The 22,656-nt window shown below is 39.5% G+C and overlaps 1 protein-coding gene across 2 annotated transcripts; it reads left to right on the top strand.

The window, feature by feature from the left end:
• Nucleotides 1-4,496: 4,496 nt before the first annotated feature.
• On the top strand, nt 4,497-8,325 carry LOC147282763 (PLAC8 family protein). Of its 2 annotated transcripts, none has more exons than XM_086248449.1 (4): nt 4,497-4,525; nt 4,862-5,059; nt 6,850-7,076; nt 7,862-8,325. In XM_086248449.1, the coding sequence occupies exons 2-4, from the start codon at nt 4,885-4,887 to the stop codon at nt 8,066-8,068; spliced, it is 609 nt and encodes a 202-aa protein (XP_086104575.1). In that variant the 5' UTR covers nt 4,497-4,525; nt 4,862-4,884; the 3' UTR covers nt 8,069-8,325. The 2 variants fall into 2 exon arrangements, with proteins under 2 accessions (XP_086104575.1, XP_086104576.1); XM_086248450.1 differs by lacking the exon at nt 4,497-4,525 and adding an exon at nt 4,623-4,772.
• Nucleotides 8,326-22,656: the final 14,331 nt, after the last annotated feature.

Below are 22,656 nucleotides of genomic sequence, written 5' to 3'. Positions count from 1 at the left end.
TTCTTGCATTGTGTTCGGCTTGGTGAATTGCCAGACTCAGGCTCTCCCCGCAAAAAAGAAAAAGGTATGGCGAGAGTGGGCACCCTTGTCTCAGACCTCGCTTCGGGGTGATAAGACCCAGCGGGTTGCCTCGCCAAAGGACAGAAAATGACACCGTTGTAAGACAATCCATAACCCGGTTAATCCACTGCTCATGAAAGCCCAGTTTTCGTAGAACCGCCTCTAAAAAGTTCCATTCCACTCGGTCATAAGCTTTCGCCATATCAAGTTTAATGGCCATTTTCGGAGTGGCATTCACTCGTGTATGCTTGATGGCATGAGTGGTTTCGAATGCAGCGATCACATTATCCAAAATCTGTCTACCTGGAACAAAAGCACTTTGATTCTCAGATATAACATGGGGTAGCCAAACTTTAAGTCTATTTGCGAGTGCCTTGGCAACCAGTTTGTAAAGGACTGTGCAAAGGCTGATGGGCCGGAATTCAGTGACCCGCTTGGGCTCGTCAAGTTTGGGGATTAAAGCTATCAATGTGTGATTGACATCCCGAACACTCACATCGCCATTGAGGATACGTAAGCAGAAGGTGGAGACGTCATCACCAACAATATGCCAGTAGCGTTGGTAAAAAAGAGCCGGCATTCCGTCAATCCCTGGGGCCTTTGTGGGATACATTTGCTTGAGTGCCACTTCAATATCTGTTTTCGAGTATGGAAGTATAAGCTGGCGGTTCATTTCAGCAGTGACTTTCGGTTCAATCAATCCCAGAAATCGTTCCATATCAATACCACCTGTAGAAGTGAATAGAGTGGAAAAATAATTGCAAAACATAGTACCAATCACATCCGAGTCCGTGACCCAGTTGTTCCGATCATCCAGCAGGCCAATTACTGAATTTTTTTTCCCCCGTGCCTGGGCCTGTGCATGGAAGTATCTGGTATTTTTATCTCCCTCGGTAAGCCAAGTAATCCTCGACCGTTGTCTCCAGTAAGTCTCCTCCCCAGCTATCAAGGTGTCCAGTTGTTGTTCAGCTCTCATTTGTTTTTGGAAAGAGCCCTCATGCAGTGGTTGTGCCTGTATATGTCCCAGTTCAGTTCGAAGGCGGTTGATAGCTTTTTTTCGGGTCCCATAAAACCGTTGACTCCAAGTAGAGAGGTGCCCAGCGCATTGTTTGATTCCATCCATCACCGACTGCCCCTGCCGAGTCGCCCAACTCCAAGTGTCCGAGATAACTTCTTCACATTGGGTCTCCTTGCACCACATTTGTTCAAAGTGGAACCGTCGAACACGTCTCCCAGGAGTGAGAGGGGTATTATGTGGCAGAATCTCAGTCAAAATAGGGATGTGATCAGACCCCGTAGCCTCCAAATGATGGGTGCATATATAGCCAAAGCTGGCTTTCATATTGGCGTTTACTAAGCAGCGATCCAATCGCTCACGTACAAATACTGCCCCATTTCTAACACATTGCCAAGTAAAGTGGTTGCCAACATATCTGATAGTTTCAAGCTCACAATCCATAATTGCATCCCGAAAATTTCCCATCTGCCCCTCTGCTCTATCTAAACCTCCTTCTTTCTCCTGTGCAGTCAGTATCTCATTGAAATCCCCCATTACAACCCATGGTCCTCTCCTCATATCACATAGACGTCGTAGCAGTTCCCATGAGTGGCGACGCTGTCCAGTTATGGGGTTGCCATAAAACCCGGTGAGTCTGAAATTGTAAAGAGTGGGAGTCTCTATCATCATGTCAATATGGCCTTCCGAATAATTGAGGAGCCGAAGGTCCCAGCCATGTGCCCACAGAAGGAGAAGGCCTCCGCCAAGACCACGCCTACCCACTCGCATACTTCCTTTCATTCCCAATCTTATATGCAAGTTCTCCATTTGTTACTCTGTCATTCGCGTCTCCATTAAGAAGACGACGTCCGGCTTTTTCTCCCTTAAGAGATTCTTAAGGGAGTCAAATGTTCGGGGTTGTCGGAGCCCCTGAACATTCCAGCTTAGGAGTTTCATTGCTTGTGGTGGGTCGGCAAACCCGAACCCACCACTTTAGCCAAAACGGTTGAGTTGCTGTCAGTTTCTATAGTCTTTCCTTTCTTGAGTACTCCTGTCTTAGACGGGGCGATGCCTTCTGCTTTACGTTTTCTTGTCAGAATCATATCCCTTTCAACCCCCTCTCCTCCACGGGAAGAAGGTCTGCTGAGTTGAGGGGTGGTTTTGTCAAGCTTTTTCCCACGTCCAGTTGTTTTGGGTTGCCCAGGGGGCGTTGCAGCTGTAGGTTGTAAGGCCTTCTTTAACACATTGCCCAATTCTGTGATTTGACCCCCCTGCACTGCAGGTATTTTTGGTGTTGGGGCCTTTAGCTCTCCCTTCATTGTGTGTTGCAGGTTTGCTTGGTTTTCTTTTTGTATCTGTTTTTCCCTTTCATGTTTCTCCCACTCTTCCACTCGTGCAAGTCTCTGCGATTCTTCTGTTGCCCTTTCTTGCAGTATTGTCCTTACAGGGGAACCTCCGAGTGGGTTGGGAGGGGAGGGGGTGTTGGTGACATCCTTCAGTACCTGCGTGAGGTTGTTGAAGATACTTTGAACTGGAACCTGTTGGCCAGTGTTCTCAGAGGCAGCTCTCTTCCTTACATTGTCCTCAAATCTTTGTCCATAATCCAGGCCATTGTTATGCGGCACAGAGGCAGAATCCCCTGGATTTCTCTCCCCGCCTTGTGCCGTTCTGCTTCGCAACTCTCTTTCCACCACCTCGTCGACTATTGTATTTACTGCAGCCTCATGGTGTCCATCCTCCGTCGTCCCCACAGGGGAAAATTTTCCAGATTCTCCCCGCGCCAAAAGCCAGGCCCCCCATTGGTGCAGTGGTTTCTATTTCTGCTCTTTGGGGATGAAAGTGCAGTTCTTGGAGTTGTGTCCAATTCTTCCACATTCAAAGCAGAAATGTGGAAGCCGTTCATATCGGAATTCCGCCCTGATCATAACCCCCTCCTCAATCAACAGCTTCTTAACTCGAGGCAACGGGCGAGTAACATCAATTCTGACCCGGATGCGTAGGAAACGGCCCATCAAATGTGATTCATATCCCCCTGCTCCCTCTAAATATTGGCCAATCCCATCCCCAATAATCTTACCAGTTTCCTCAGTCATATACTCAAAAGGCAGGTTGTGGCATTGCACCCAGAAATCTGCAAATTTTAGTTTCATCTGTGATGGGGCGATCCTGCCATTTGGTTCGTCTAAAAGGACCAAAGCCTTGTCAAAAGTCCAGGGAGCGTGCCGGAGTACCTGGTCCTTATCCTCCGAGAAGGCAAATATGAACAAGAACAGATTGGGCCCAAGGTCCTTCACAGTGACTGTTCCCATCACATCCCAAATCTTCACCATTGTCTGCTTGAAAGCTGCGCGATGAAAGGATTTCATGGTGAGAACGTGTCCCACCAGACTGCGCTGCAGAACCTCCGAATTAGTCGTCGAGGTCGGCCTGGCTATCGGGATCGCTTCCACCTCCTCCTCTGTGAGCGTCAGGGTCTTTGAGAAACTGGTTTCTATCTCTTCCATCTTTCGTCCGCTGCAGTAGGCACGCAGTTGCAGAGGGTGGGAGAAGAGGAAGATACAAGCCTCGACAGTGGCGTCGAGATAAAGAGAACCTAACCCTAGCCGCCTGCAGTTGCAAGCGTGAGAGTCACGGTTTTGAAAAAACTCTCGCTTTCAGGAGGAGAGTATCCTTTCCCTCAAACTTAATTTAAAAGATAGTGAATCATTCTCGATCCCTATCAAGCCATAATCATGACATACTAGTATGGCTGGGGTGAAATGGTTGACAACAACTATAGGATCACTTAATTTCCTAGGCACACTAGTTCAATCCCCTTTCCCCTCAGATAAAAAAAAAAAAAATCATATTGAATACACCTTGTAAAATGAGACATTTTATGAAAGGCCAAAGTTCACTTTTAGTTCTTGTAGTTTGGGTTAGGTTCCATTTTTATCCATGTAGTTTCAATTGTTCTGATTTTGGTCATGTAGTTTTTAAATTGTTGCAATTTAAGGACACATTATGATTTTTGTCAATTAATTCGTTAAATTAGTCATTAAATTGTTAACGGTATGTAAAGTACACGACTGAAATCAAAATTATTTATAAAGTATACGACAAAAAGCACAATAAATTTGACGATTTGGTGAACAGAAATGCTATATATCCTTGAATTGCAACAATTTGTAAATTATAAGACTAAAATTATAACAATTGAAACTAAAGAGCTAAAGTGAAATTTAACTCAAATTACAAAAATCAAAGTGAACTTCGGCTTTTATGAAATTCTTAAAGATTATGAGTGGTCTATATAGGTTTTAGGGCTTATCAGTTTTATGGCCCAAAAGGGCATGTAACTAACGCAAGCAAATCCAGGAAGGATCCACTTGGGCCCGGATCACTCTCATCATTTTTATTTCTCACTTGTTACTCAACAAACAGAAATCAGGAGATTTACTACCATTCCTTCTCCACCGACAGAGACGGGTAAGAACCTTCTTCTAATTGTCTCAATTCTCATTCCTCTTTCTTTGCTTTTCATTTTCTGCACTACATTTTCTTAAAGCTTCTGTGGAAGTTTTATTATTCTATTTTCCTTCTTCCTTTGTAATTTTTATTGGGCATTTCACATTTGATTTTCTCATCTAAAATGGAAGCCTGAATCTCAAATATTGTGTTCGAAGTCCGAACCCTTTCTGGGTTTCTTCATTTTGTTGCCTTTTAGTTTTTAATTGTAAATCTCTGCATTTCTCGCTGTTTGAGATATCTGGGTTTGCAAATCTGGTCTTTGTGCTCATGCTTGCTTTGGGGTGCTGGGTACAGATAATTTGTTTGAGCAGAGAAAGATGAAGGGCCAGAGCTATGAGCCGCCGCCTTATATTCCGTTGGGGCAGTCAGATTCCGAATTAGCGATTGTTCCGCGCAACGAAGACCCTTCAAAGCAGCAGCAGCAGAACAGTGGCGATGGGCCGAGACAATGGTCTTCTGGAATCTGCGCATGTTGTGATGATATGCAGAGCTGTACGCTACTTTCTGCCTTGTGACCTTGATTTATCAGAAGGAAAATTATGAAGGTGCCTCTTGAGTTTATAAGGGAAAAAAATTTTAAAAAAATTAGCTTGTGTAGTGCTCATCATATACTTGAGTTTCTGATATGGTAATAGCTACAGGCAAAGGACATATTATAAGAAAGGCTAGGGCATGAATATGATTTTCATTATTTAACTAACCTTACATTGCCATGTGGTTAATGTTCTCTCAGTACTCTTTATTATGTCTTGGTAATCATTTTTTATGAATTGGAAGCGATCCCGTTATCTGCATTCTATGTAGTTAGCCATGCCTAGAAATGTTTTGGATCAAAGAAATAATATTGTCTCATAAAACTTGATGAAAAACATGAATAAAAACTAAAGCAGTCACATGCTGGGGAAAAATAAGAAAGAAAGAACAGAAACAGCTTCAATAAACCATAGAGTTAGGCTAAGGTAAAGTATACTAGTTCCAAATGCAAATTACATAATAAAAGAAGCTCCACTTTATCGTCTCAGAAACTAGTAAGCTGTGCCCTATTGTTTCGGTTTGCATGCTTATTCAAGCAGTAACAGATCTTGAGATATCAGTTTGGGCCAGTTTAAAATAACTGCAGTTGGTTAGCTAAGATCATGAATTGATTTGATTCCTTGTTGGTCCGCATTTTTATAACAATTAGTGTAAAAGTGAAATGCATATGGTTTGCTCTCTAACCATCAACTGTTACTAGCCGTGAAAACCTATGAGATTTGGCTTAACATTTCCTTATCCAATAAGTGATTTGCTCTTAATTTGTTATGTGGTTAATGTTCTCTGGGTAATCTTTATTATGCGGTTGAGCTCTTCTATGTCTGAATTTGTGGCTGGTGATCATTTTGTATGTTTTAGAAGCCATCGCATTATCTGCATTCTAAGTAGTTAGCCATGCCCAGAAATGTTTTAGATCAAAGAAATATTATTGTCGCATGAAACTTGGTGGAAAATAAAAATTAAAACAGTCACATGCTGGGAAGAATAAGAAAGAAAAGAAGCAGCTTTAAGAAACCATAGGATTAGACTGACTCATGCTAAAGTATACTAGTTCCGAATGCAAATTACTTTAAAAAAGAAGTCCCACTTTAAAGTTTGGCCAGTGTATGGTAGCTCAGAAGCTAGTAAGCTGTGCCGTATTGTTTGGGTTAGCATGCTTATTCAAGCAGTAGCGGATCTTTAGATATCAGTTTGGGCCAGTTTAAAATAATTGCAGTTGGATAGTTAACATCATGAATTGATTAATTCCTTATTGGTCCGCATTTTTAGCAGTTGGTGTAAAAGTGATATGCATATGGTTTGTTTTCTAACCATCAACTGTTACTAGTCCTGAAAACCTATGAGATTCAGCTTAATATTTCCTTATACCCAATAAGTAATTTGCTCTTACCCTTGATTACCATGTGAACCGAGTTTTCTATCACCTACCAATACTGACAATAAAGTTAAAAATAGAAATAAAAAGTTGTTTTCAGAATATGCATATGTTTATTAAAGCATTTTCAGAATAGCAAGTTCCTTGAATTCATGGATAAGTTTGGATAAAATGATTAATGTGGATAAATTGGTCATTGACCTGTTTTCTTTTTATATATCATGATAAGTTGTAGTTTGAGTTTTTCCCAGTTACTCAAACATTGTTCTATGTGTGCATTACAATATCAGGGAATGAAATATCCATCGTGTCTTCAGATTATGATTTTAAACCAAGAAGTATCATCTAATTGAATATTTTTATTTTTTTACAGGTTGTATAGGTCTATTTTGTCCATGCTTTCTGTTTGGAAAGAATGCAGAATTTCTGGGTTCTGGGACATTGATAGGATCATGCATGACTCACTCTCTTTTGTGGGTACTTGTTAATACCGTCTGCTGCTTATTGACTGATGGTATCTTATTGGGTGTACCGGGATGCTTTGTTGCATGTTATGCTTGTGGCTACCGCAGGGCCTTAAGATCAAAGTATAATCTCCAGGTATAACATTTTTATCTATTTGCCAGATTATAGTGTGTTAATGGTAAAAAAAATTAGTTTGTGTCATTATTCAATTTGTTCTTTTTATTCTTGCTATATTTTGTGTTTTTATCTGAGTTTCAATCTGCTTGAATTTTTGGAAATACCAATCAACTGGCCTGCAGAAATGGAAAAAAGTGCATATTTGTTTCTGTTATGTCTGGCATTTGAACTCAGAAACTAGATTGTTTGATCTTCTGCAGCATGCTTTGGTCAGATAACTGCTGACTGCATCAGTACAGTACTCAGTTGCATTTGTGTTATTCAAAAACCTGACAAGTTAATAGATGCTCTTCCCCTTCTTTTATGAGGGGGAATTCTCTTGTTTTATCGTTTAGAAAGGAGGGTTGGGAGGGTAAATGGGGTTGTTGCATATTCTGTTTCAATAAGCTTAGGTTGCCTTTAATGGCCAACTCTGTTTCAGTTTCATTAGCGATGTTGCGGAAAATGATTATCAAAGATGTAACTGAGTGGATTATATTATCAAAAATTCAATAGGGATTATCACATTTTATCAAATTGTGATGGAGGCCGTGAGGAGGATGTAATTATCAATTATGTGATAGACATATGCTTTATAAGGGGCTCAGTTGGGGAAAATAATTTATTTTGATTACTTGGAAGTGTGAAGTAATTTGGGAGGGAAAAAATTTTCATATATTACTCCAAACTTTGTTGGATAACTGCTCAAGGTGAGTTTTACAACTTCGCTACAGCTGACCATTTCTTGTCAATGTATTTTGTAGGAAGCACCATGTGGAGACTTTGTCACTCATTTTTTCTGCCATCTGTGTGCCACTTGTCAAGAGTATAGGGAGATCCGTGAAAAGAGTTCTGATTCTGGCCCTCCGGATCTGACTCTGGCAGTAGTTACAGCCCCACCAGTCCAGACAATGGAACCAAATCTCGAAGAGCAAAGCCACTGTTTTCCTACAGATCAGCATTTGGTTTAGGTTATACAATGCTCTTCATGCCCATGGACATTGATAGTGAATCACCCATGATTTTTTCAAAAACTTATTTGGTATGTGCCAGGGTTGATTTTATTACATTATCAGTCCTCTGGTGCACTTTTTTTTACCTCACGTGTTTGTGAGTGTGTGTGTGTGAGAGAGAGAGAGTACAGTTTTTTCCTTATTTGTATTAGTTTTAGGCTTAATTGTGTTTTTACCACCCACAATTTTAGTTAATTTTCACTTTACCACTCAGATGTTTATTTGTCTCACTTTACCACCTAGAACTATTCTATGTCTCCCACTTTACCTTATTATGTCACTCAAGTTGTTAAAAATGCTGACATGGAAAGGGCATTTTCGTCATTTCATCCATTTGGACAAAAAATCAATTAAAAATCTTATTACTTTACAAATATTAAATTTAATTAAAAACTAAAATAATTAAAAAAAAAACCCAAATGCAGCCCCCCTCACCTGAGCCATGCCCCACCCTTCTCCGACCAGCTTCAACACGTCGCTAGCCCCTCTCATCGCTGGCGACCCTTCTCCCTTTCTCCTTTCTCCTCTCTCTTCCCCTCTTTCTCTCTGCCTCTCATCCCTTTCCTCTTGTAATTAATCAAAGACTTCTGCCATAGACATTTATAATAGAAAAATTAGATTGAATTTCTCAAATAAAAGATGTAGGGCTAACATGGATTGAAAATTAAAAGTCGATAAACCCCTGCTTTACATAACGAAGACAACCACGACAACCCCAACCGCCATAGAACCAGCGACAGTGAACCTAGTCAAAACAACACCATCATTGATCGATGCAGAGCTTCCGATAGCGGTGCAGAGAGCGAAGAGGGAGAAGTGGCTGGAGAGATTGGGGAAGATGAATTAAGGAGGAGAAGGTGGAGAGTCGACATCAGGCGTTATTGAAGGAGCATCTGCCGGTGGAGTGCTCAGTGGAGAAGGCGTCAAAGATTTAGTCGTCGATGGTGACGATGCCGGAGATTGTGCTCTTGTTGAGGCCACCAAGAGTGCAGCCATTTTTGGGGAAGTCGTCGGCGACTGTGGGTGGGGGACGGGGAAGGAGGAAGGAGATGGTGGTGGTGGGGGTGGTGGTTTGGGGTGAGGGTGGGGGTGCTCGGAGGAAGGAGATGGGTTTTTTTTTGTTTTTTAATTGATTTAAAGTTTTAGCATTTCTTTTTTGCCAAAAAAAAAAGTTTTACCATTTTTTATTAATTGTTTTGTACACATGACAGCTTACATATGCAAAAAATAGGCCTATAATAGCCATGAAGGTGCCACATCACCAATTATTTTAAAATATGAGAATTTTTTATTTATTTTTTGTCCAAGTAGACAAAATGACATGAATACCCCTGTCACATCAGCTTTTTTGACAGTTTGATTGACGAAATAGACGTAAAAAGGTAAAGGGAGACACGAATAATAATTATAGATAGTAAAGTGAGACAAATAAATATCTGGGTGGTAAAGTGAGAATCAACTAAAATTTTGGGTGGTAAAAACACAATTAAGCCTTAGATTTATGTTCAATTGAATAATCATAATCGATTATGAGCACCTAAGCTTCTTTAGATTGAGGGGCAATCCTTGTCATGTATTTTGTTCAATTTTCCTTCATCCAGCCAAATATACAGTTCAGGTTGCCGCATTCGATGCATTTCTCTTATGCTAAAAAGTTCCTCATCTCCCCTCTTTTAATAGGACATGTCCCTTTTAACATTCATGGTTTCAATTGCATCATTGTGTTGGTTTTAATTTCCACTGACACAAGCTGGCTTTGAAATACTGAAAATCAGCTTATCCAGAAAGTTGATTCTGGTTTAGTGAAAACCACTTGATCCAGATGGCCATAGGCCCATAAGGGCCATTTATCTCAGTGAATAGGTTTCTGAGTAGGTTTAAACCAATTTTTGAGTTTAATAAAAAATTTATTAAACTAAAGTATTATCAAGAAAGCCTATTCATAATTCATACACAACAAATTCTAAACTCCCAATGAACCAAATGTTCCTGCATGTTAACAAGGGTTTTAGGTTGTGGTTAGAGTTTTGCTTCCTTGAAAAATGAAATCATGAAATATGGGTCGGAAAGTTTCACATGCAAAATTGTTAGAATACCTTCATATGCTTTTTGGGATTTTTCACAATGGACAAGAAGAGTAGCAAAAAGAAAGATGGGCCAGATTCAATCCTTGAAATCATGAAAAAGTCGTGACTCTGAAAATTTTAATAAACAGCTCAAGGAATCTTTTGATCAGGAAGCTTCAGAAGATGGATCACTCTTTTAAGGCATGGAGTCTCTGACTCCCTTGCCAACCAATATAAGGAAGGAAGTTTTATGGACAGCCTTGCAAGAAAATTTATGAAATTTTATTTTGGCTTATTTACTATTTTGCCCTTGAAAGTGACTTATAGTCTAATTTCACCCCAATAAAGTTTATTTTATATTACATTACCTCATGAAACTAATTCTTGTGTCTACTATGCCCACTTTTGTCAATTCTAGCAAACCCACCGTTTGAAATGCTGAGCTGTCAAAGACAAAATTATTATTCCAGTCATCCAGCACCCATCACCCAATTCTTTTATTTTTTTCAAAAAATTCCCTTCCCCTTCCCCCTCCGAGGCCCCAACACCTAGCCTCGCCACCTACCCAGCCTAGCCACCCCCACCTCTCCCCCCACCCAGCCCGCCCCGCCCCACCTCTTCCCACCTAACCCCAGCCCCCCCCCCCCCCACATAGCCCCGTCGCACCCTTTTCCCCCCAACTTTCTCTCTTTGCCTCTCCTCCCTCTCTACCGCCGGTGATGAAGAAGATGGTTGTTTGGGGTGGGGGTGCTTGGGTGGGAGGAAGGAGATAGAGATTTTGTTTTTGATGATTTAGAGTTTTAATTTTTTATTATTTGTTTTTACATGTGGCACTTACATATGGTCCAAGTGTCCATGACATGTGGAGTATGTGATTGGAATTACAATTTACTCATTAAAGCTAAACATTTCAAATGGTGGGTTTGCTAGAATTGACGGAAGTGAGCAAAGTGGAACACGAAAATTAGTTTTAGGGGGTAACATGATACAATATAAACCTTAAGGGTGAAGTTAGACTATAAGTTACTTTTAGGAGGCAAAATAGTAAATAAGCCTTTTATTTTTATGGTGGCCAAGTGAAAATGTGGGCTTAATTTGGTTTAATAAAAAGTAAAAACATGAAAAAGCTAAATTCTTAGATAGAATAAATGTGAAAAAGATAAAATGTGATCTGCTCCACAATTTATTTTCCAGCTGCAAATAACTCTTATCTCGAAAAAGCTCTATTTCTTTGCATCACATATAAAGAGAACATAAATGTGTTGCTGACTCTCTCGTGAGGCTGAGCTTTGGGTTGCCTTTAGGCCTTTACACATTTAGTTCTCCCCTTCTGATGTTTCTTCTTTGCTGTTTGAGGATATGCTTGGTATGGCTACACATCGGTTCATTTTGATGTAGTTTTTTTTTGTGTTTTTGAGACTGATCCAGCCCCCCAATTTCACCAAAAAATTAGGGTTTTTTTTTTTTTTTCTAAAAAAAAAACCCAAAAATAAAAAATACAATGATAATCTAATCCACCTTAAAAAAACTGGAGATAACCCAGCCCACATTAATACAAAACGCGCTTAGCACAAAGCCAACTGTACATCACGTTTTTTTTTTCTTCCATAGTTTACAACATGGGCAGTGTTGAACAGTATTTATATTATTATAGTCACTGTTAAATTGTGGTTATATTCATTATGTAATAAAAACTATAAAAAGACATAAACATGGTACTTATAGTCTTTTTCTTATATAAATATGAGAAATTTAATAAAATACAAAAATCACCCTTATAGAGTCACATTAATTCTTGTTATGTTCGTCGTTACAAATATCTGTCGAACATAAATTATCATTATAGAGTTATTATCGAATAATGGTATGTGTACTTAGCAATTTTTTTTTAAGGTGAGTTTATTTATAATCAGGTGAACCTAAAATGTACTTCAGAATCATTTATTTAACAAAATATAAAATTTGTGTTTTTAAAATATTGAAGGTAGAAAGAACGAATGTAAAAAGGAATGTTTTTGTTAACATTTCTCTCCTTTCCTAATAATAATCCCAGCCCAGCCCCCCAAGTCGATTGTAAGTTTGTGACTACCCTTTTTGGCCTCAGCTGTTCTTTCCCACTCATTTGTTTTGTTCCACTTTTATAAGACATCTTATCTCCTGCTGTGTGTTTGTGACTATTAATTTAGGGAAATAACTTACCTGCAACGGGATGCCCATCTCGATCCAGTGAAAATGAGACACATTATTATTATTTTTTTTTTCGGTTTGACAATGATGAGCGCTCGGTATAACAATCGCGCGCTGTAACAAGTGCTCGACACTATTTTCTCTGCCGACTTTTGAGGATACTTCTCAGACGATTCACCCCTTACGATTCTAGAGTGTAGAATGAGGTTTGTGAAAACTGCATATTTGGTTTTAACTCTAAAATTTTGGACTCCGCTAAAGTTAAAACCTAACATAAAATTAATAAACCAGTGCCGAGCACTCAATGACAGGACCGTGCGCTTGGTGACCTGATGCCGAGCACTCAGTGACACCAAGTCAGATTCCTGACTTGGCATCTCGATGACAGCTAGGGGAAGTTTCTCTCTTAATTTAGAGTGGGGGGCAATGCGTAGTGCCATGCCACCTCTAAACACTACTACATTACTCATTCCCTTTGTTCTTTTCTTTTTTATTTTGTTTTATTGTTTTGTTTTGTCTTTTTATAGTAAAAAGATTAAGTATTAAATTTAGTTCATATTTTCTGGGTTAAAAGGCCTTTCGATTCTTCAATCAAAATTTAAAAATAGAGGGTGAAAGATTAAAAAATAAAAAATAAAGCGGAAAAGGTTTAAAGTGTGGTGGACGTGCTTTTGCAAAATTTTATAAGTTGTAATTTGCTCCTATTAATATGTTTCCAAATAATTCAACCTAGATTTTAAATGATTAATAAATAATTACTATTTGATTACAATTACAATTTGATTAATGATTAATAATTCAAATGATTTTTGTTTTTTTAAGAGATAGAATTGATGAAGACTTAAAAAATGAATAATTTTGTGCCCATTTCAACTAAAAAAATTATTGATTTTGTGCTAATTTTTTTTTAAAAAAATAAACGGTTTTAATAGATTGATTCTAAAAGACTAATTAGAGAATTATTTACTTATTTTTTTGTTGGGTGATATGAAGGAGCTGAAACGAAAGAAACTTACATATATATATATATAATAGGGAAATGATTTTGTGTTCTAATTTAATGTGGCAAAATTATTTTATACACATTACTATTTAATTGCCACATCAGATTAATATCATTATTGTTAAAAGGTTATTTTGCCCAACCTAAATTTAATGGTTGGAATTACTACTTAATTGATAAGAGATATGTAATATCTTCTTTATTGAAACAGTGCAGTATTGAAATCTGTAGATCTTCTCCATTGAAACAGTGTCATCGAAAGAAAATTAACTCCCAATTGAAATGGTTAAATTGTTCTATGCGTATCAATTATTATTATTTTTTGGCCAATCTATATTCGATAACATCCCTTGTTGCTTGGCATTTACTTTTGAATTTTGAATTCTTGTTTGGATAAGTCTTGGCTGCTTATTCTTGTTTGGATAAGTCTTGGCTGCTTCCTCTCTTTTTGATAACTCTTAAACCAGTCAAGAGTCTTCCTAATCTACAGGATGACTTCGGGTGGTTTGTTATTCAAATTGTATTTAATGTGTACCTATCTATAATGAAAGATTAGAACTGTCTTTTATCCTTCAATACCAGTCTTACATGGTATCAGAGCTTCACGATCTCCCCACTTTCTTTTCTCTTTTCTTGTGCACACAATGACCACAGTAACCAATCCCTCCCCAAACACAGCAAGCTCATCCAATGAAAATCAACTTATCACCATTAATGTCACTGCACAAGCTCTTCTCAAGCTCAACAGTTCCAACTATCTCTCCTGGAAATTGCAATTCCAAACTCTTTGCATCGGATACGACCTCATTGGTTACATCGATGGCTCCAAAGTCAAGCCAACACCCACCATCACAGTTAACGACACAGCCACCCCTAACCCTGCCCACACCCACTGGGTACGCCAAGACCAGCTTCTCCTCAATGCTGTTGGATGCTCTAATTCTATCATGGTATCAGAGCTTGGTTATTCGCGTGTAAGGCTAAACGGCCACACGTGCTCCCACGTCACCCAATACAATTTGTTCACGTGTAAGGCTCAAAAATCTCGCCACACGTTCGGGGGCGTGTTGAGAGTAATGTGGAGCAATGTCCCACATCGAAAAACTAGAGCTTAGTATATGTGCTTATAAGTCATGGGCTTCTCCACCCATTGCCAATTGGTTTTGGGTTGGATGCTCTAATCCTAGCTGAGCTTGATGCTGATTACAAAGAACTTGTACGAGCAGTTCAGGCTCGTGACACTTCCATTTCCTTTGAAGAGTTGCATGAGAAACTCCTCACCTTTGAAGCCACCCTTTCCACCACCACGTCTGAAGTGACATTTCAAGCCACTGCCAACCCAGCCTCACGAAACACATCATTCTTCCGCCCCCCACCTCCCAACAATACCTGGCGCCCCTCCAACAATAAGAATTATGGCTGGCGTCCCTCCACTCCTAACACTGGTCGGTCCAACAATCCCTCCTACACACCATCACCTCGCAGCAACCGAACACCTCCACGCCCATACCTTGGATTTTGTCAAATTTGTGGCACTCAAGGTCACACAGCCAAGCGGTGTCCCTCTTTTCAGGTTATACCTACCCAACAGTACAACATAGGATCAGCGCCACCACCAAATCAATCCACCACACCATGGCAGCCCCAGGCTCATTTTGCCGCCAACACCTCCAACAATCCACCATGGCTACTCGACAGTGGAGCATCGCACCATGTCACATCCGACTTAAGCAATCTTTCTCTTCATTCACCATACACAGGCACTGATGACATTATGATCGGTGATGGCACGGGTCTACCTATCACCCACACTGGTTCTACATCAATTACTACTCCCTCACACTCTTTTCAATTGCATGATATTCTTTGTGTCCCAACCATGAAAACAAATTTACTATCTGTTTCTCAATTTTGCAAAACCAATAACACATCTGTTGAATTCTTACCCTCTGCTTTTCATGTGAAGGATCTTCGCACGGGGGCAATCCTCTTAAAGGGAATCACTAAAGATGGAGTGTATGAGTGGCCGGCATTCAATCCAAAGTCCTCCCCAATTCTCGCATTCTCCAGTGTTCGCACCTCATCCTCCAACTGGCACCACAGATTAGGACATCCTGCCTCTCCAATTTTAAATCACATTGTTTCATGTCATCATTTAGATATATCTTCTCCATTGTCAAAAGACTTTTTCTGTCATGATTGCCGTTGTAATAAAAGTCACAAGTTGCCATTTTCTAATTCATCTCTCAAATCAACACAACCCCTGCAAATAATATGCTCTAATGTTTGGACCTCTCCTGTCACCTCACATGATGGGTTCAAATATTATGTAATATTTGTGGACCATTTCACAAAATACATATGGCTTTATCCTCTAAAAAGAAAATCTGATGTTAAAGACACGTTCATTCGCTTCAAAAGCATTGTCGAAAATTTTTTTCATCATAAAATCACTACATTATATTTTGACAATGGTGGTGAATACATCGCACTCAAAGACTATCTTGCCATTCATGGCATCTCTCATCTCATCACCCCTCCACACACACCTGAACATAATGGATATTCTGAAAGACGACATCGCCACATTGTTGAAACAGGCCTCACATTACTCTCTCATGCATCCCTTCCACTAATGTTTTGGTCTCATGCCTTCACCACGGCTGTTTATCTCATCAATCGACTACCCACTCCCACCCTCAATCTCTCCTCCCCTTATGAACTCATTATCCATGAAAGACCCAATTATTCTAAACTCAAAATTTTCGGGTGTTTTTGTTACCCATGGCTACGACCTTACTCTTCTCACAAACTAGATCCATGGTCCAAACCTTGTGTTTTTCTAGGATACTCACTCTCTCAAAGTGCATACTTGTGCTTTGACTCCTCCGCATCCAAAATATATGTCTCCCGACATGTGCATTTTATTGAGTCTGTCTTCCCATACAAAACACATCATGCATCAACACTTCGACCCACAGCCACTTCCATTGACACCTGGATACCACCAAAAATCTACATGCCCACTCCTCCCCCAGCTTTGCCGGCAACCATCACTCCTTCTGCAGCACTACCTCAAGTCGTGCCTCCGAGTGCAGCTCTTTCCTCAACCACTTCCACTACCCGAGCAGCACCCCCCACGCCACAACCTCCAGCCCCCCCATCCGCCACTGCCCAGGTACTTCCCCACCCACAACCCGTAAGTCTAGCACCCCAACTCCCCTCCAACCCACCCACATCCGCTGCAGCAGCTCCACTCAATCCCACCGACATTCCACCTTCCTACCTCTCATCCTCCCCACCCGAACATCACAACCTCGAAACAACCCAAGCACCACCTTCCCTCAACCAACATGGCATGACCACCTGAGCCAAAAATAATATCCAAAAAACCTCTTAAAAAAATGAACCTTCACACCCAGCTAGTTTCCTCACCCAATCAACCTCCAACCTATGTGACCCAAGCTCTCAAAGATCATAAGTGGTGTCAAGCCATGTCAGAAGAGTTTGATGCTCTAGTCCGGAATGGGACATGGGAACTTGTTCCACCTGTTTCAGTTGCTAATATTGTTGGTTGTAAATGAATATTTCGGATTAAACGAAATTCTGACGGCTCTATTGACAGGTACAAAGCTCTATTAGTGGCTAAAGGCTTCCACCAACGGCCCGGCATTGACTACCATTAAACCTTCAGCCTGGTGATTAAACCAACCACCATCTGCCTTGTCCTTAGTCTTGCAGTTAGCCATGGATGGCCTTTTCGCCAACTCGATGTCAACAACGCATTTCTTCAAGGACGGCTCACTGAAGATGTCTATATGGCCCAACCCCAGGGGTTTGTGGATGCTGATTGCCCCTCCTACGTATTCAAACTCCGAAAAGCCATCTATGGTCTCAAACAGGCCCTGCAGGCCTGGTACCATGAGCTTCGACAATTCCTTCTACAAACTGGGTTTTGCAATTCCACTGCCGACACATCACTGTTTGTTCTCAAAAGTCATGATCATCTGCTTTATTTACTTGTTTATGTAGATGACATCATCTTAACTGGAAACAATAATGATGCCCTCCACTCCTTTGTGGAATGTCTTGCTCAACACTTTTCACTCAAGGATCTTGGCAATTTGTCATATTTTCTTGGAGTGGAACTCATTCCCAATCACCATGGCATCCTCCTTTCTCAGCGCCGATATATATTGGACATCCTTCACCGCACAAACATGGTTGGTGCCAAGCCCGTCCTTACTCCTCTACCACCTGGTACACCGCCCACTCTTCATTCAGGCTCTCCATTAACTGATCCCACTCAGTTTTGCCAAGTCATTGGTCAGTTACAGTACTTGTCACTTACACGTCCGGACATATCCTTCGCTGTCAATAAGTTCTCCCAATTTATGCATCAACCAACCATAGAGCATTGGAGTCTTGTCAAGCGTCTACTTAGGTATTTATGTGGCACCATTAATGAAGGCATTCAGCTCCACCGTGCCTCTCCCTTCACTCTCCATGCATATTCCGACGCTGACTGGGCTGGGGACAAGGATGATTTTGCATCAACAAGGGCTTATGTTGTCTACCTTGGGCGTAATCCCATCTCATGGAGCTCAAAAAACAGAGCACTGTGGCTCGCTCCTCCACGGAGGCAGAGTACCGCTAGGGATGGCAACGGGGCAGGGCGGGGCCGGGGGTGCCACCCCCATCCCCCGCCCCCGAAATTTTTTGAATCCCCGAATCCGCCCCAAATCCCCGACTATGTAAACGGGGATTCCCCATCCCCGACCCCGCCGGGGAGTGGCTTCCCCGAACCCGCCCCGAATCCCCCACCTATGTAAAGAGAGATCGCAGAGAGAGGATGGCGAGTGGCAAACAGCGACGGCGACCAGAGAAGGAGATCGCAGAGAGAGGACGGCAAACGGCGACGGCGAGAGGGCGAGACAGAGAGGCGACTGGCGAGACTCGGGGTTGCGAGACAGAGGGGCGAGATGGTGGCGAGAGAGCGGCGAGACAGAGATGGTGGCGAGAGAGCGGCGACACAGAGAGTGCGAGACAGAGGGACGACCGGCGAGAGTGCGAGACGAGCGGCTCAATGGTGGAGACTGGCGAGATGGTGGCGACTGGCGACTTGGCGAGAGGGCGGCGTGACTGCGAGAGAGACGCAGTGACTGAGAGAGATAGAGAGTTAGAGATTGAGAGTGAGAGTCTGAGAGATTAGATATTTAGATCACAGTGTTTTTTTTGTTTTTTTTTTTTTTTTTTGTTTAGGGTTTGGTGTATTGGGGTTTGGAAGTTTGGGAATTGAGGTTTTAAAACATATATATATAAATATATAATTTAACAAACATACATTTATATATGTTAGTACATTTAACAAAAATACATATTAATACCCTAAACATATATATTTGTTAATTTACTTAAAAAATAATTTAACAAATATATGTTTTTTCATTTATATAAAGCTTAGGGTTTAGGTTATTAATTTTATGATCTAAATTATGTATAAATATATAAATTGGAAGAATAAGGTTAGGGTTTAGGGTTTAGGTTATTAATTTTATTATCTAAATTGTGTATAAATATAGGGTTTAGGATTAATAAGTTTAGGGTTTAGGGTTTATGGGGTTTAGGCTTTAGGGTATAGGGTTTAGAGTTTTATTATCTAGATTGGAATAATAAATTTAGGGTTTAGGCTGTATGGGGTTTAGGCTTTTAGGGTATAGGGTTAGAATATATGGTATAGGGTATAGGTTTAGGGTATAGGGTTTAGGGTTTAGGGTTTTATTATCTAGATTGGAATAATAAGTTTAGGTTTTAGGCTTTATGGAGTTTAGGCTTTTAGGGTGTAGGGTTTAGGATATAGGGTATAGGGTATAAGGTATAGGGTTTAGGGTATAGAGTATAGGGTTTAGGGTATATGGTATATGGTAGGGTATATAGTATAGGGTATAGGGTATAGGGTATAGGGTATAGGGTTTAGGGTTTAGGGTTTAGGGTTTTATTATCTAAATTGTGTATGAATATATAAATTGGAAGAGTAAAATCATAAGAACTTGTTGGTCTGATGGTAAGGAGCTGTGGGAGAAAACTTGAGGTGCCAAGTTCGATCCCCCTACATGACACTTTTAACACTAAAATTTTAATAATATATATTTGGTGTAAACGGGGCGGGTTCGGGGTCGGGGGAGCCAAAACCATACCCGCCCCGCCCCGCCCCCGACTCGGGTCCCCGCCTAAATCCCCGAATCCGAACCCGGCCCCATTTATCTCCCCCATTAGGGTTTTAATCGGATCGGGTCCCCGCGGGGATTCGCCCCCGCGGGGATTTTTGCCATCCCTAAGTACCGCTCTGTCGTTGCCACTGCTGCCGAGCGTGCCTGGATATGTTTTCTTCTAACTGATCTTGGATTCACTTTGTCCACTTCACCGGTTATCTATTGTGACAATGTGGGTGCAACCCATCTGTGCTCTAATCCCATATTTCATTCACGTATGAAGCATGTTGCGATTGACTTTCACTTTATCAGGAAGTGGGTTCAATCTGGAGCACTTCGTGTGGCTCATGTTTCTTCTGGGGATCAACTGGCTGATGCTCTGACCAAGTCCTTACCAAGACCACGTTTTCAGACATTGAAGGTCAAGATTGGCCTCTCTTCCAGCAGCCCATCTTGAGGGGGCATATTCGATAACATCCCTTGTTGCTTGGCATTTACTTATGAATTTGAATTCTTGTTTGGATAAGTCTTGGCTGCTTCCTCTCTTTTTGATAAGTCTTGAACCAGTCAAGAGTCTTCCTAGTCTACATGATGACTTTGGGTGGTTTGTTATTCAAATTGTATTTAATGTGTACCTATCTATAATGAAAGATTAGAACTGTCTTTTATCCTTCAATACTAGTCTTACAATCTATGCCTATCAATTATAATTGAACTAAAAAGTTGCAAAAGTAATAAAATATAAAAGAAACGATATGCATAATTGTAGAAGAATATGAAAACTGCTGCACTCCCTAGTCCCTATGCCACTATTTATGGCAGATGACTTAACAAAAATTAACAATAAATGAATCATAAGATCAGATTTTAAAAGAACTCCAATCTTCGGAGTAGAGAAATTAATCACCATAGTTAGAGTTCCTCAAATATGAATTTTTAGGGTTCTAAAATTTGGACAATCTTTTTGTTTTTTTAAGAGATGACGTTAGGTTGTTTAAATTTTGCGATGAAGTCTTTTTAATTTTTAATTTTTGTAATTTTAGTTTTGCAGGTAGGAGTTCGATCGGTAAAACTTATCCATGTGGCTAAGGAGGAAAGATGAAATCTACAAAAAAGATAAAAAAAATGGTTGAAAATATTTTCTTTTGTAAAGAAGAGAGATATGAATAGACTAAAACAAAAAGAGGAGGGATTTAAAGGTATATGTAGAGAGTTTAATTTCCTAGTTTCAATCTCGATCATCAGCAATGTTTAGTAATTTGAGATTTTACATTTTGTTTTTTATAATTTAGATTTATTAAGATTTATAATAAAAGTTATAATAGTCTTTATATGACAAGTGATTAATGAGATGAATTCAATAATATTAATATTTTAAATGACTAGGCATTTCCATATTATTAGGGCACTTTAGAATTGCCCTATATAATATATATATATATGTATATGTAATAATTCATGTAGTAAGTTTTGTTTATATTGTGTCATTTGTATTGTGTTTGAGTTGATCCATATATTTTGTGAGCGAAATATTTAAAACAATTTATTTTTTTTTAAACAAAATCTCACTTATAATATAAAAAACTACTTAACGTGATATTAACAAAACTATAAAAGAATAACACTATAATTATACATTGAGTCACACAATTGGGTTCGTTTGGTACGTCGAACTGTACTGACTAATTTCTATTAGATAGTATTAATATGTTCCAGAGAGTATTGATTGTTTATTCAGAATATTATCAGGCGTTTGGTACTGTTCTGGATAAACAGTCTGACTAAGTTATAATGTGCTTGGTGCTTCGTCGGATAGCAGATAAGACTATTTTTTTAAGTTATTTTTTTGATAACTTAGTGGAAATTGAAGAAAAATACTACCCAAGCAAAACTTTGAAGAAAAAATCATAACCTAATTCCCAAAAAAATGTACTAAAAAGATCTATTGAATAAATCTAAAATAAAGGATATGAAGAAATAATTAGACACCATGTATAAAAGAGGAAATATATAAAAAAAGCGAAGATGAAGAGAGAAGAATAGAGAAGAAGCAAGAAAAAGCATATTGGAGAGAGTATGATAGAGAGAGAAAGAGAGAGAGAGAGAGAGAGAGAGAGAGAGAGAGAGAGAGTGAAAGATGGATACCTGGAGAAGAGTGAAGAGAATAACCTGTGGAGAAGATAGCAGAGAAGAACCCTAGGGAGAAGAAGATGAAAATAACGTCTGTTGGTTTTCAACGTGTTTTTGTTTTTCCAATTTTTTATAATTAAGTATGTATTATCTAATCCTAGGTGTGTGAGTTGTATTAGTTAGTCAAATAAAGAGAGTATTAAAAGCCCAGTCCGATTTACATAGTCAGGTAATTAAATAATACAAATTGACACCAAACAACTGACATAGATTATTTACTTCTATCCATAGTCTAATACGATATACCAAACATACATTTTAGAAAATACGTAAAATAATTTTTTTTTCATGTAATACTAGTTAAACATGTTTATCATATAAAAATCAGATTACTCATCTAATTCATGTTTGATAGATTGTGTTATATTTGCATTGGTATCAAGTAATGACCAACCCAAATTTATTAACTTCGTGTCAAATTAGAGTTGTCTCAACGATTGTCATCTCTATTTATCGATAAATTATTCGATGTAATCGATTACGATATATTTATATTAGTAAGGTATAATATTAATAACATTCACCCATATGATGATATATTGAATTAATTATACTAAATGACGGTATATTAGTTATACAAAATAATTTTTCTTATATACCTAATCATCACTCATGACCTTAGACATATGGAGCTGGACCACAGATTTAGGAGGGCAGATCAATATGGTACAAGTCCCAAATTCATATTGAAACCAAAAAAGGTAGACTGTTAACAACAGAATTCTGTTCCCGAAACGTCTGCTGAAATTCACGAGTCTAACCAGTCGAAGAACTTGGGAGTTGGGATATTTATTACAAATTCCTATTAATGTACTTACTAGTTACTACTTACTACTTACTACTTAACAATAATATGCATTTATATAATTTTATATAGGATATTTCCAT

Source organism: Dryas octopetala, chromosome 6 (assembly GCF_963921425.1).
Source record: "Dryas octopetala chromosome 6, drDryOcto1.1, whole genome shotgun sequence".
Lineage (NCBI taxonomy): Eukaryota > Viridiplantae > Streptophyta > Magnoliopsida > Rosales > Rosaceae > Dryas > Dryas octopetala.
Note: the sequence above shows the minus strand (reverse complement) of the source record. Positions and strands in the feature narration are given on the sequence as shown.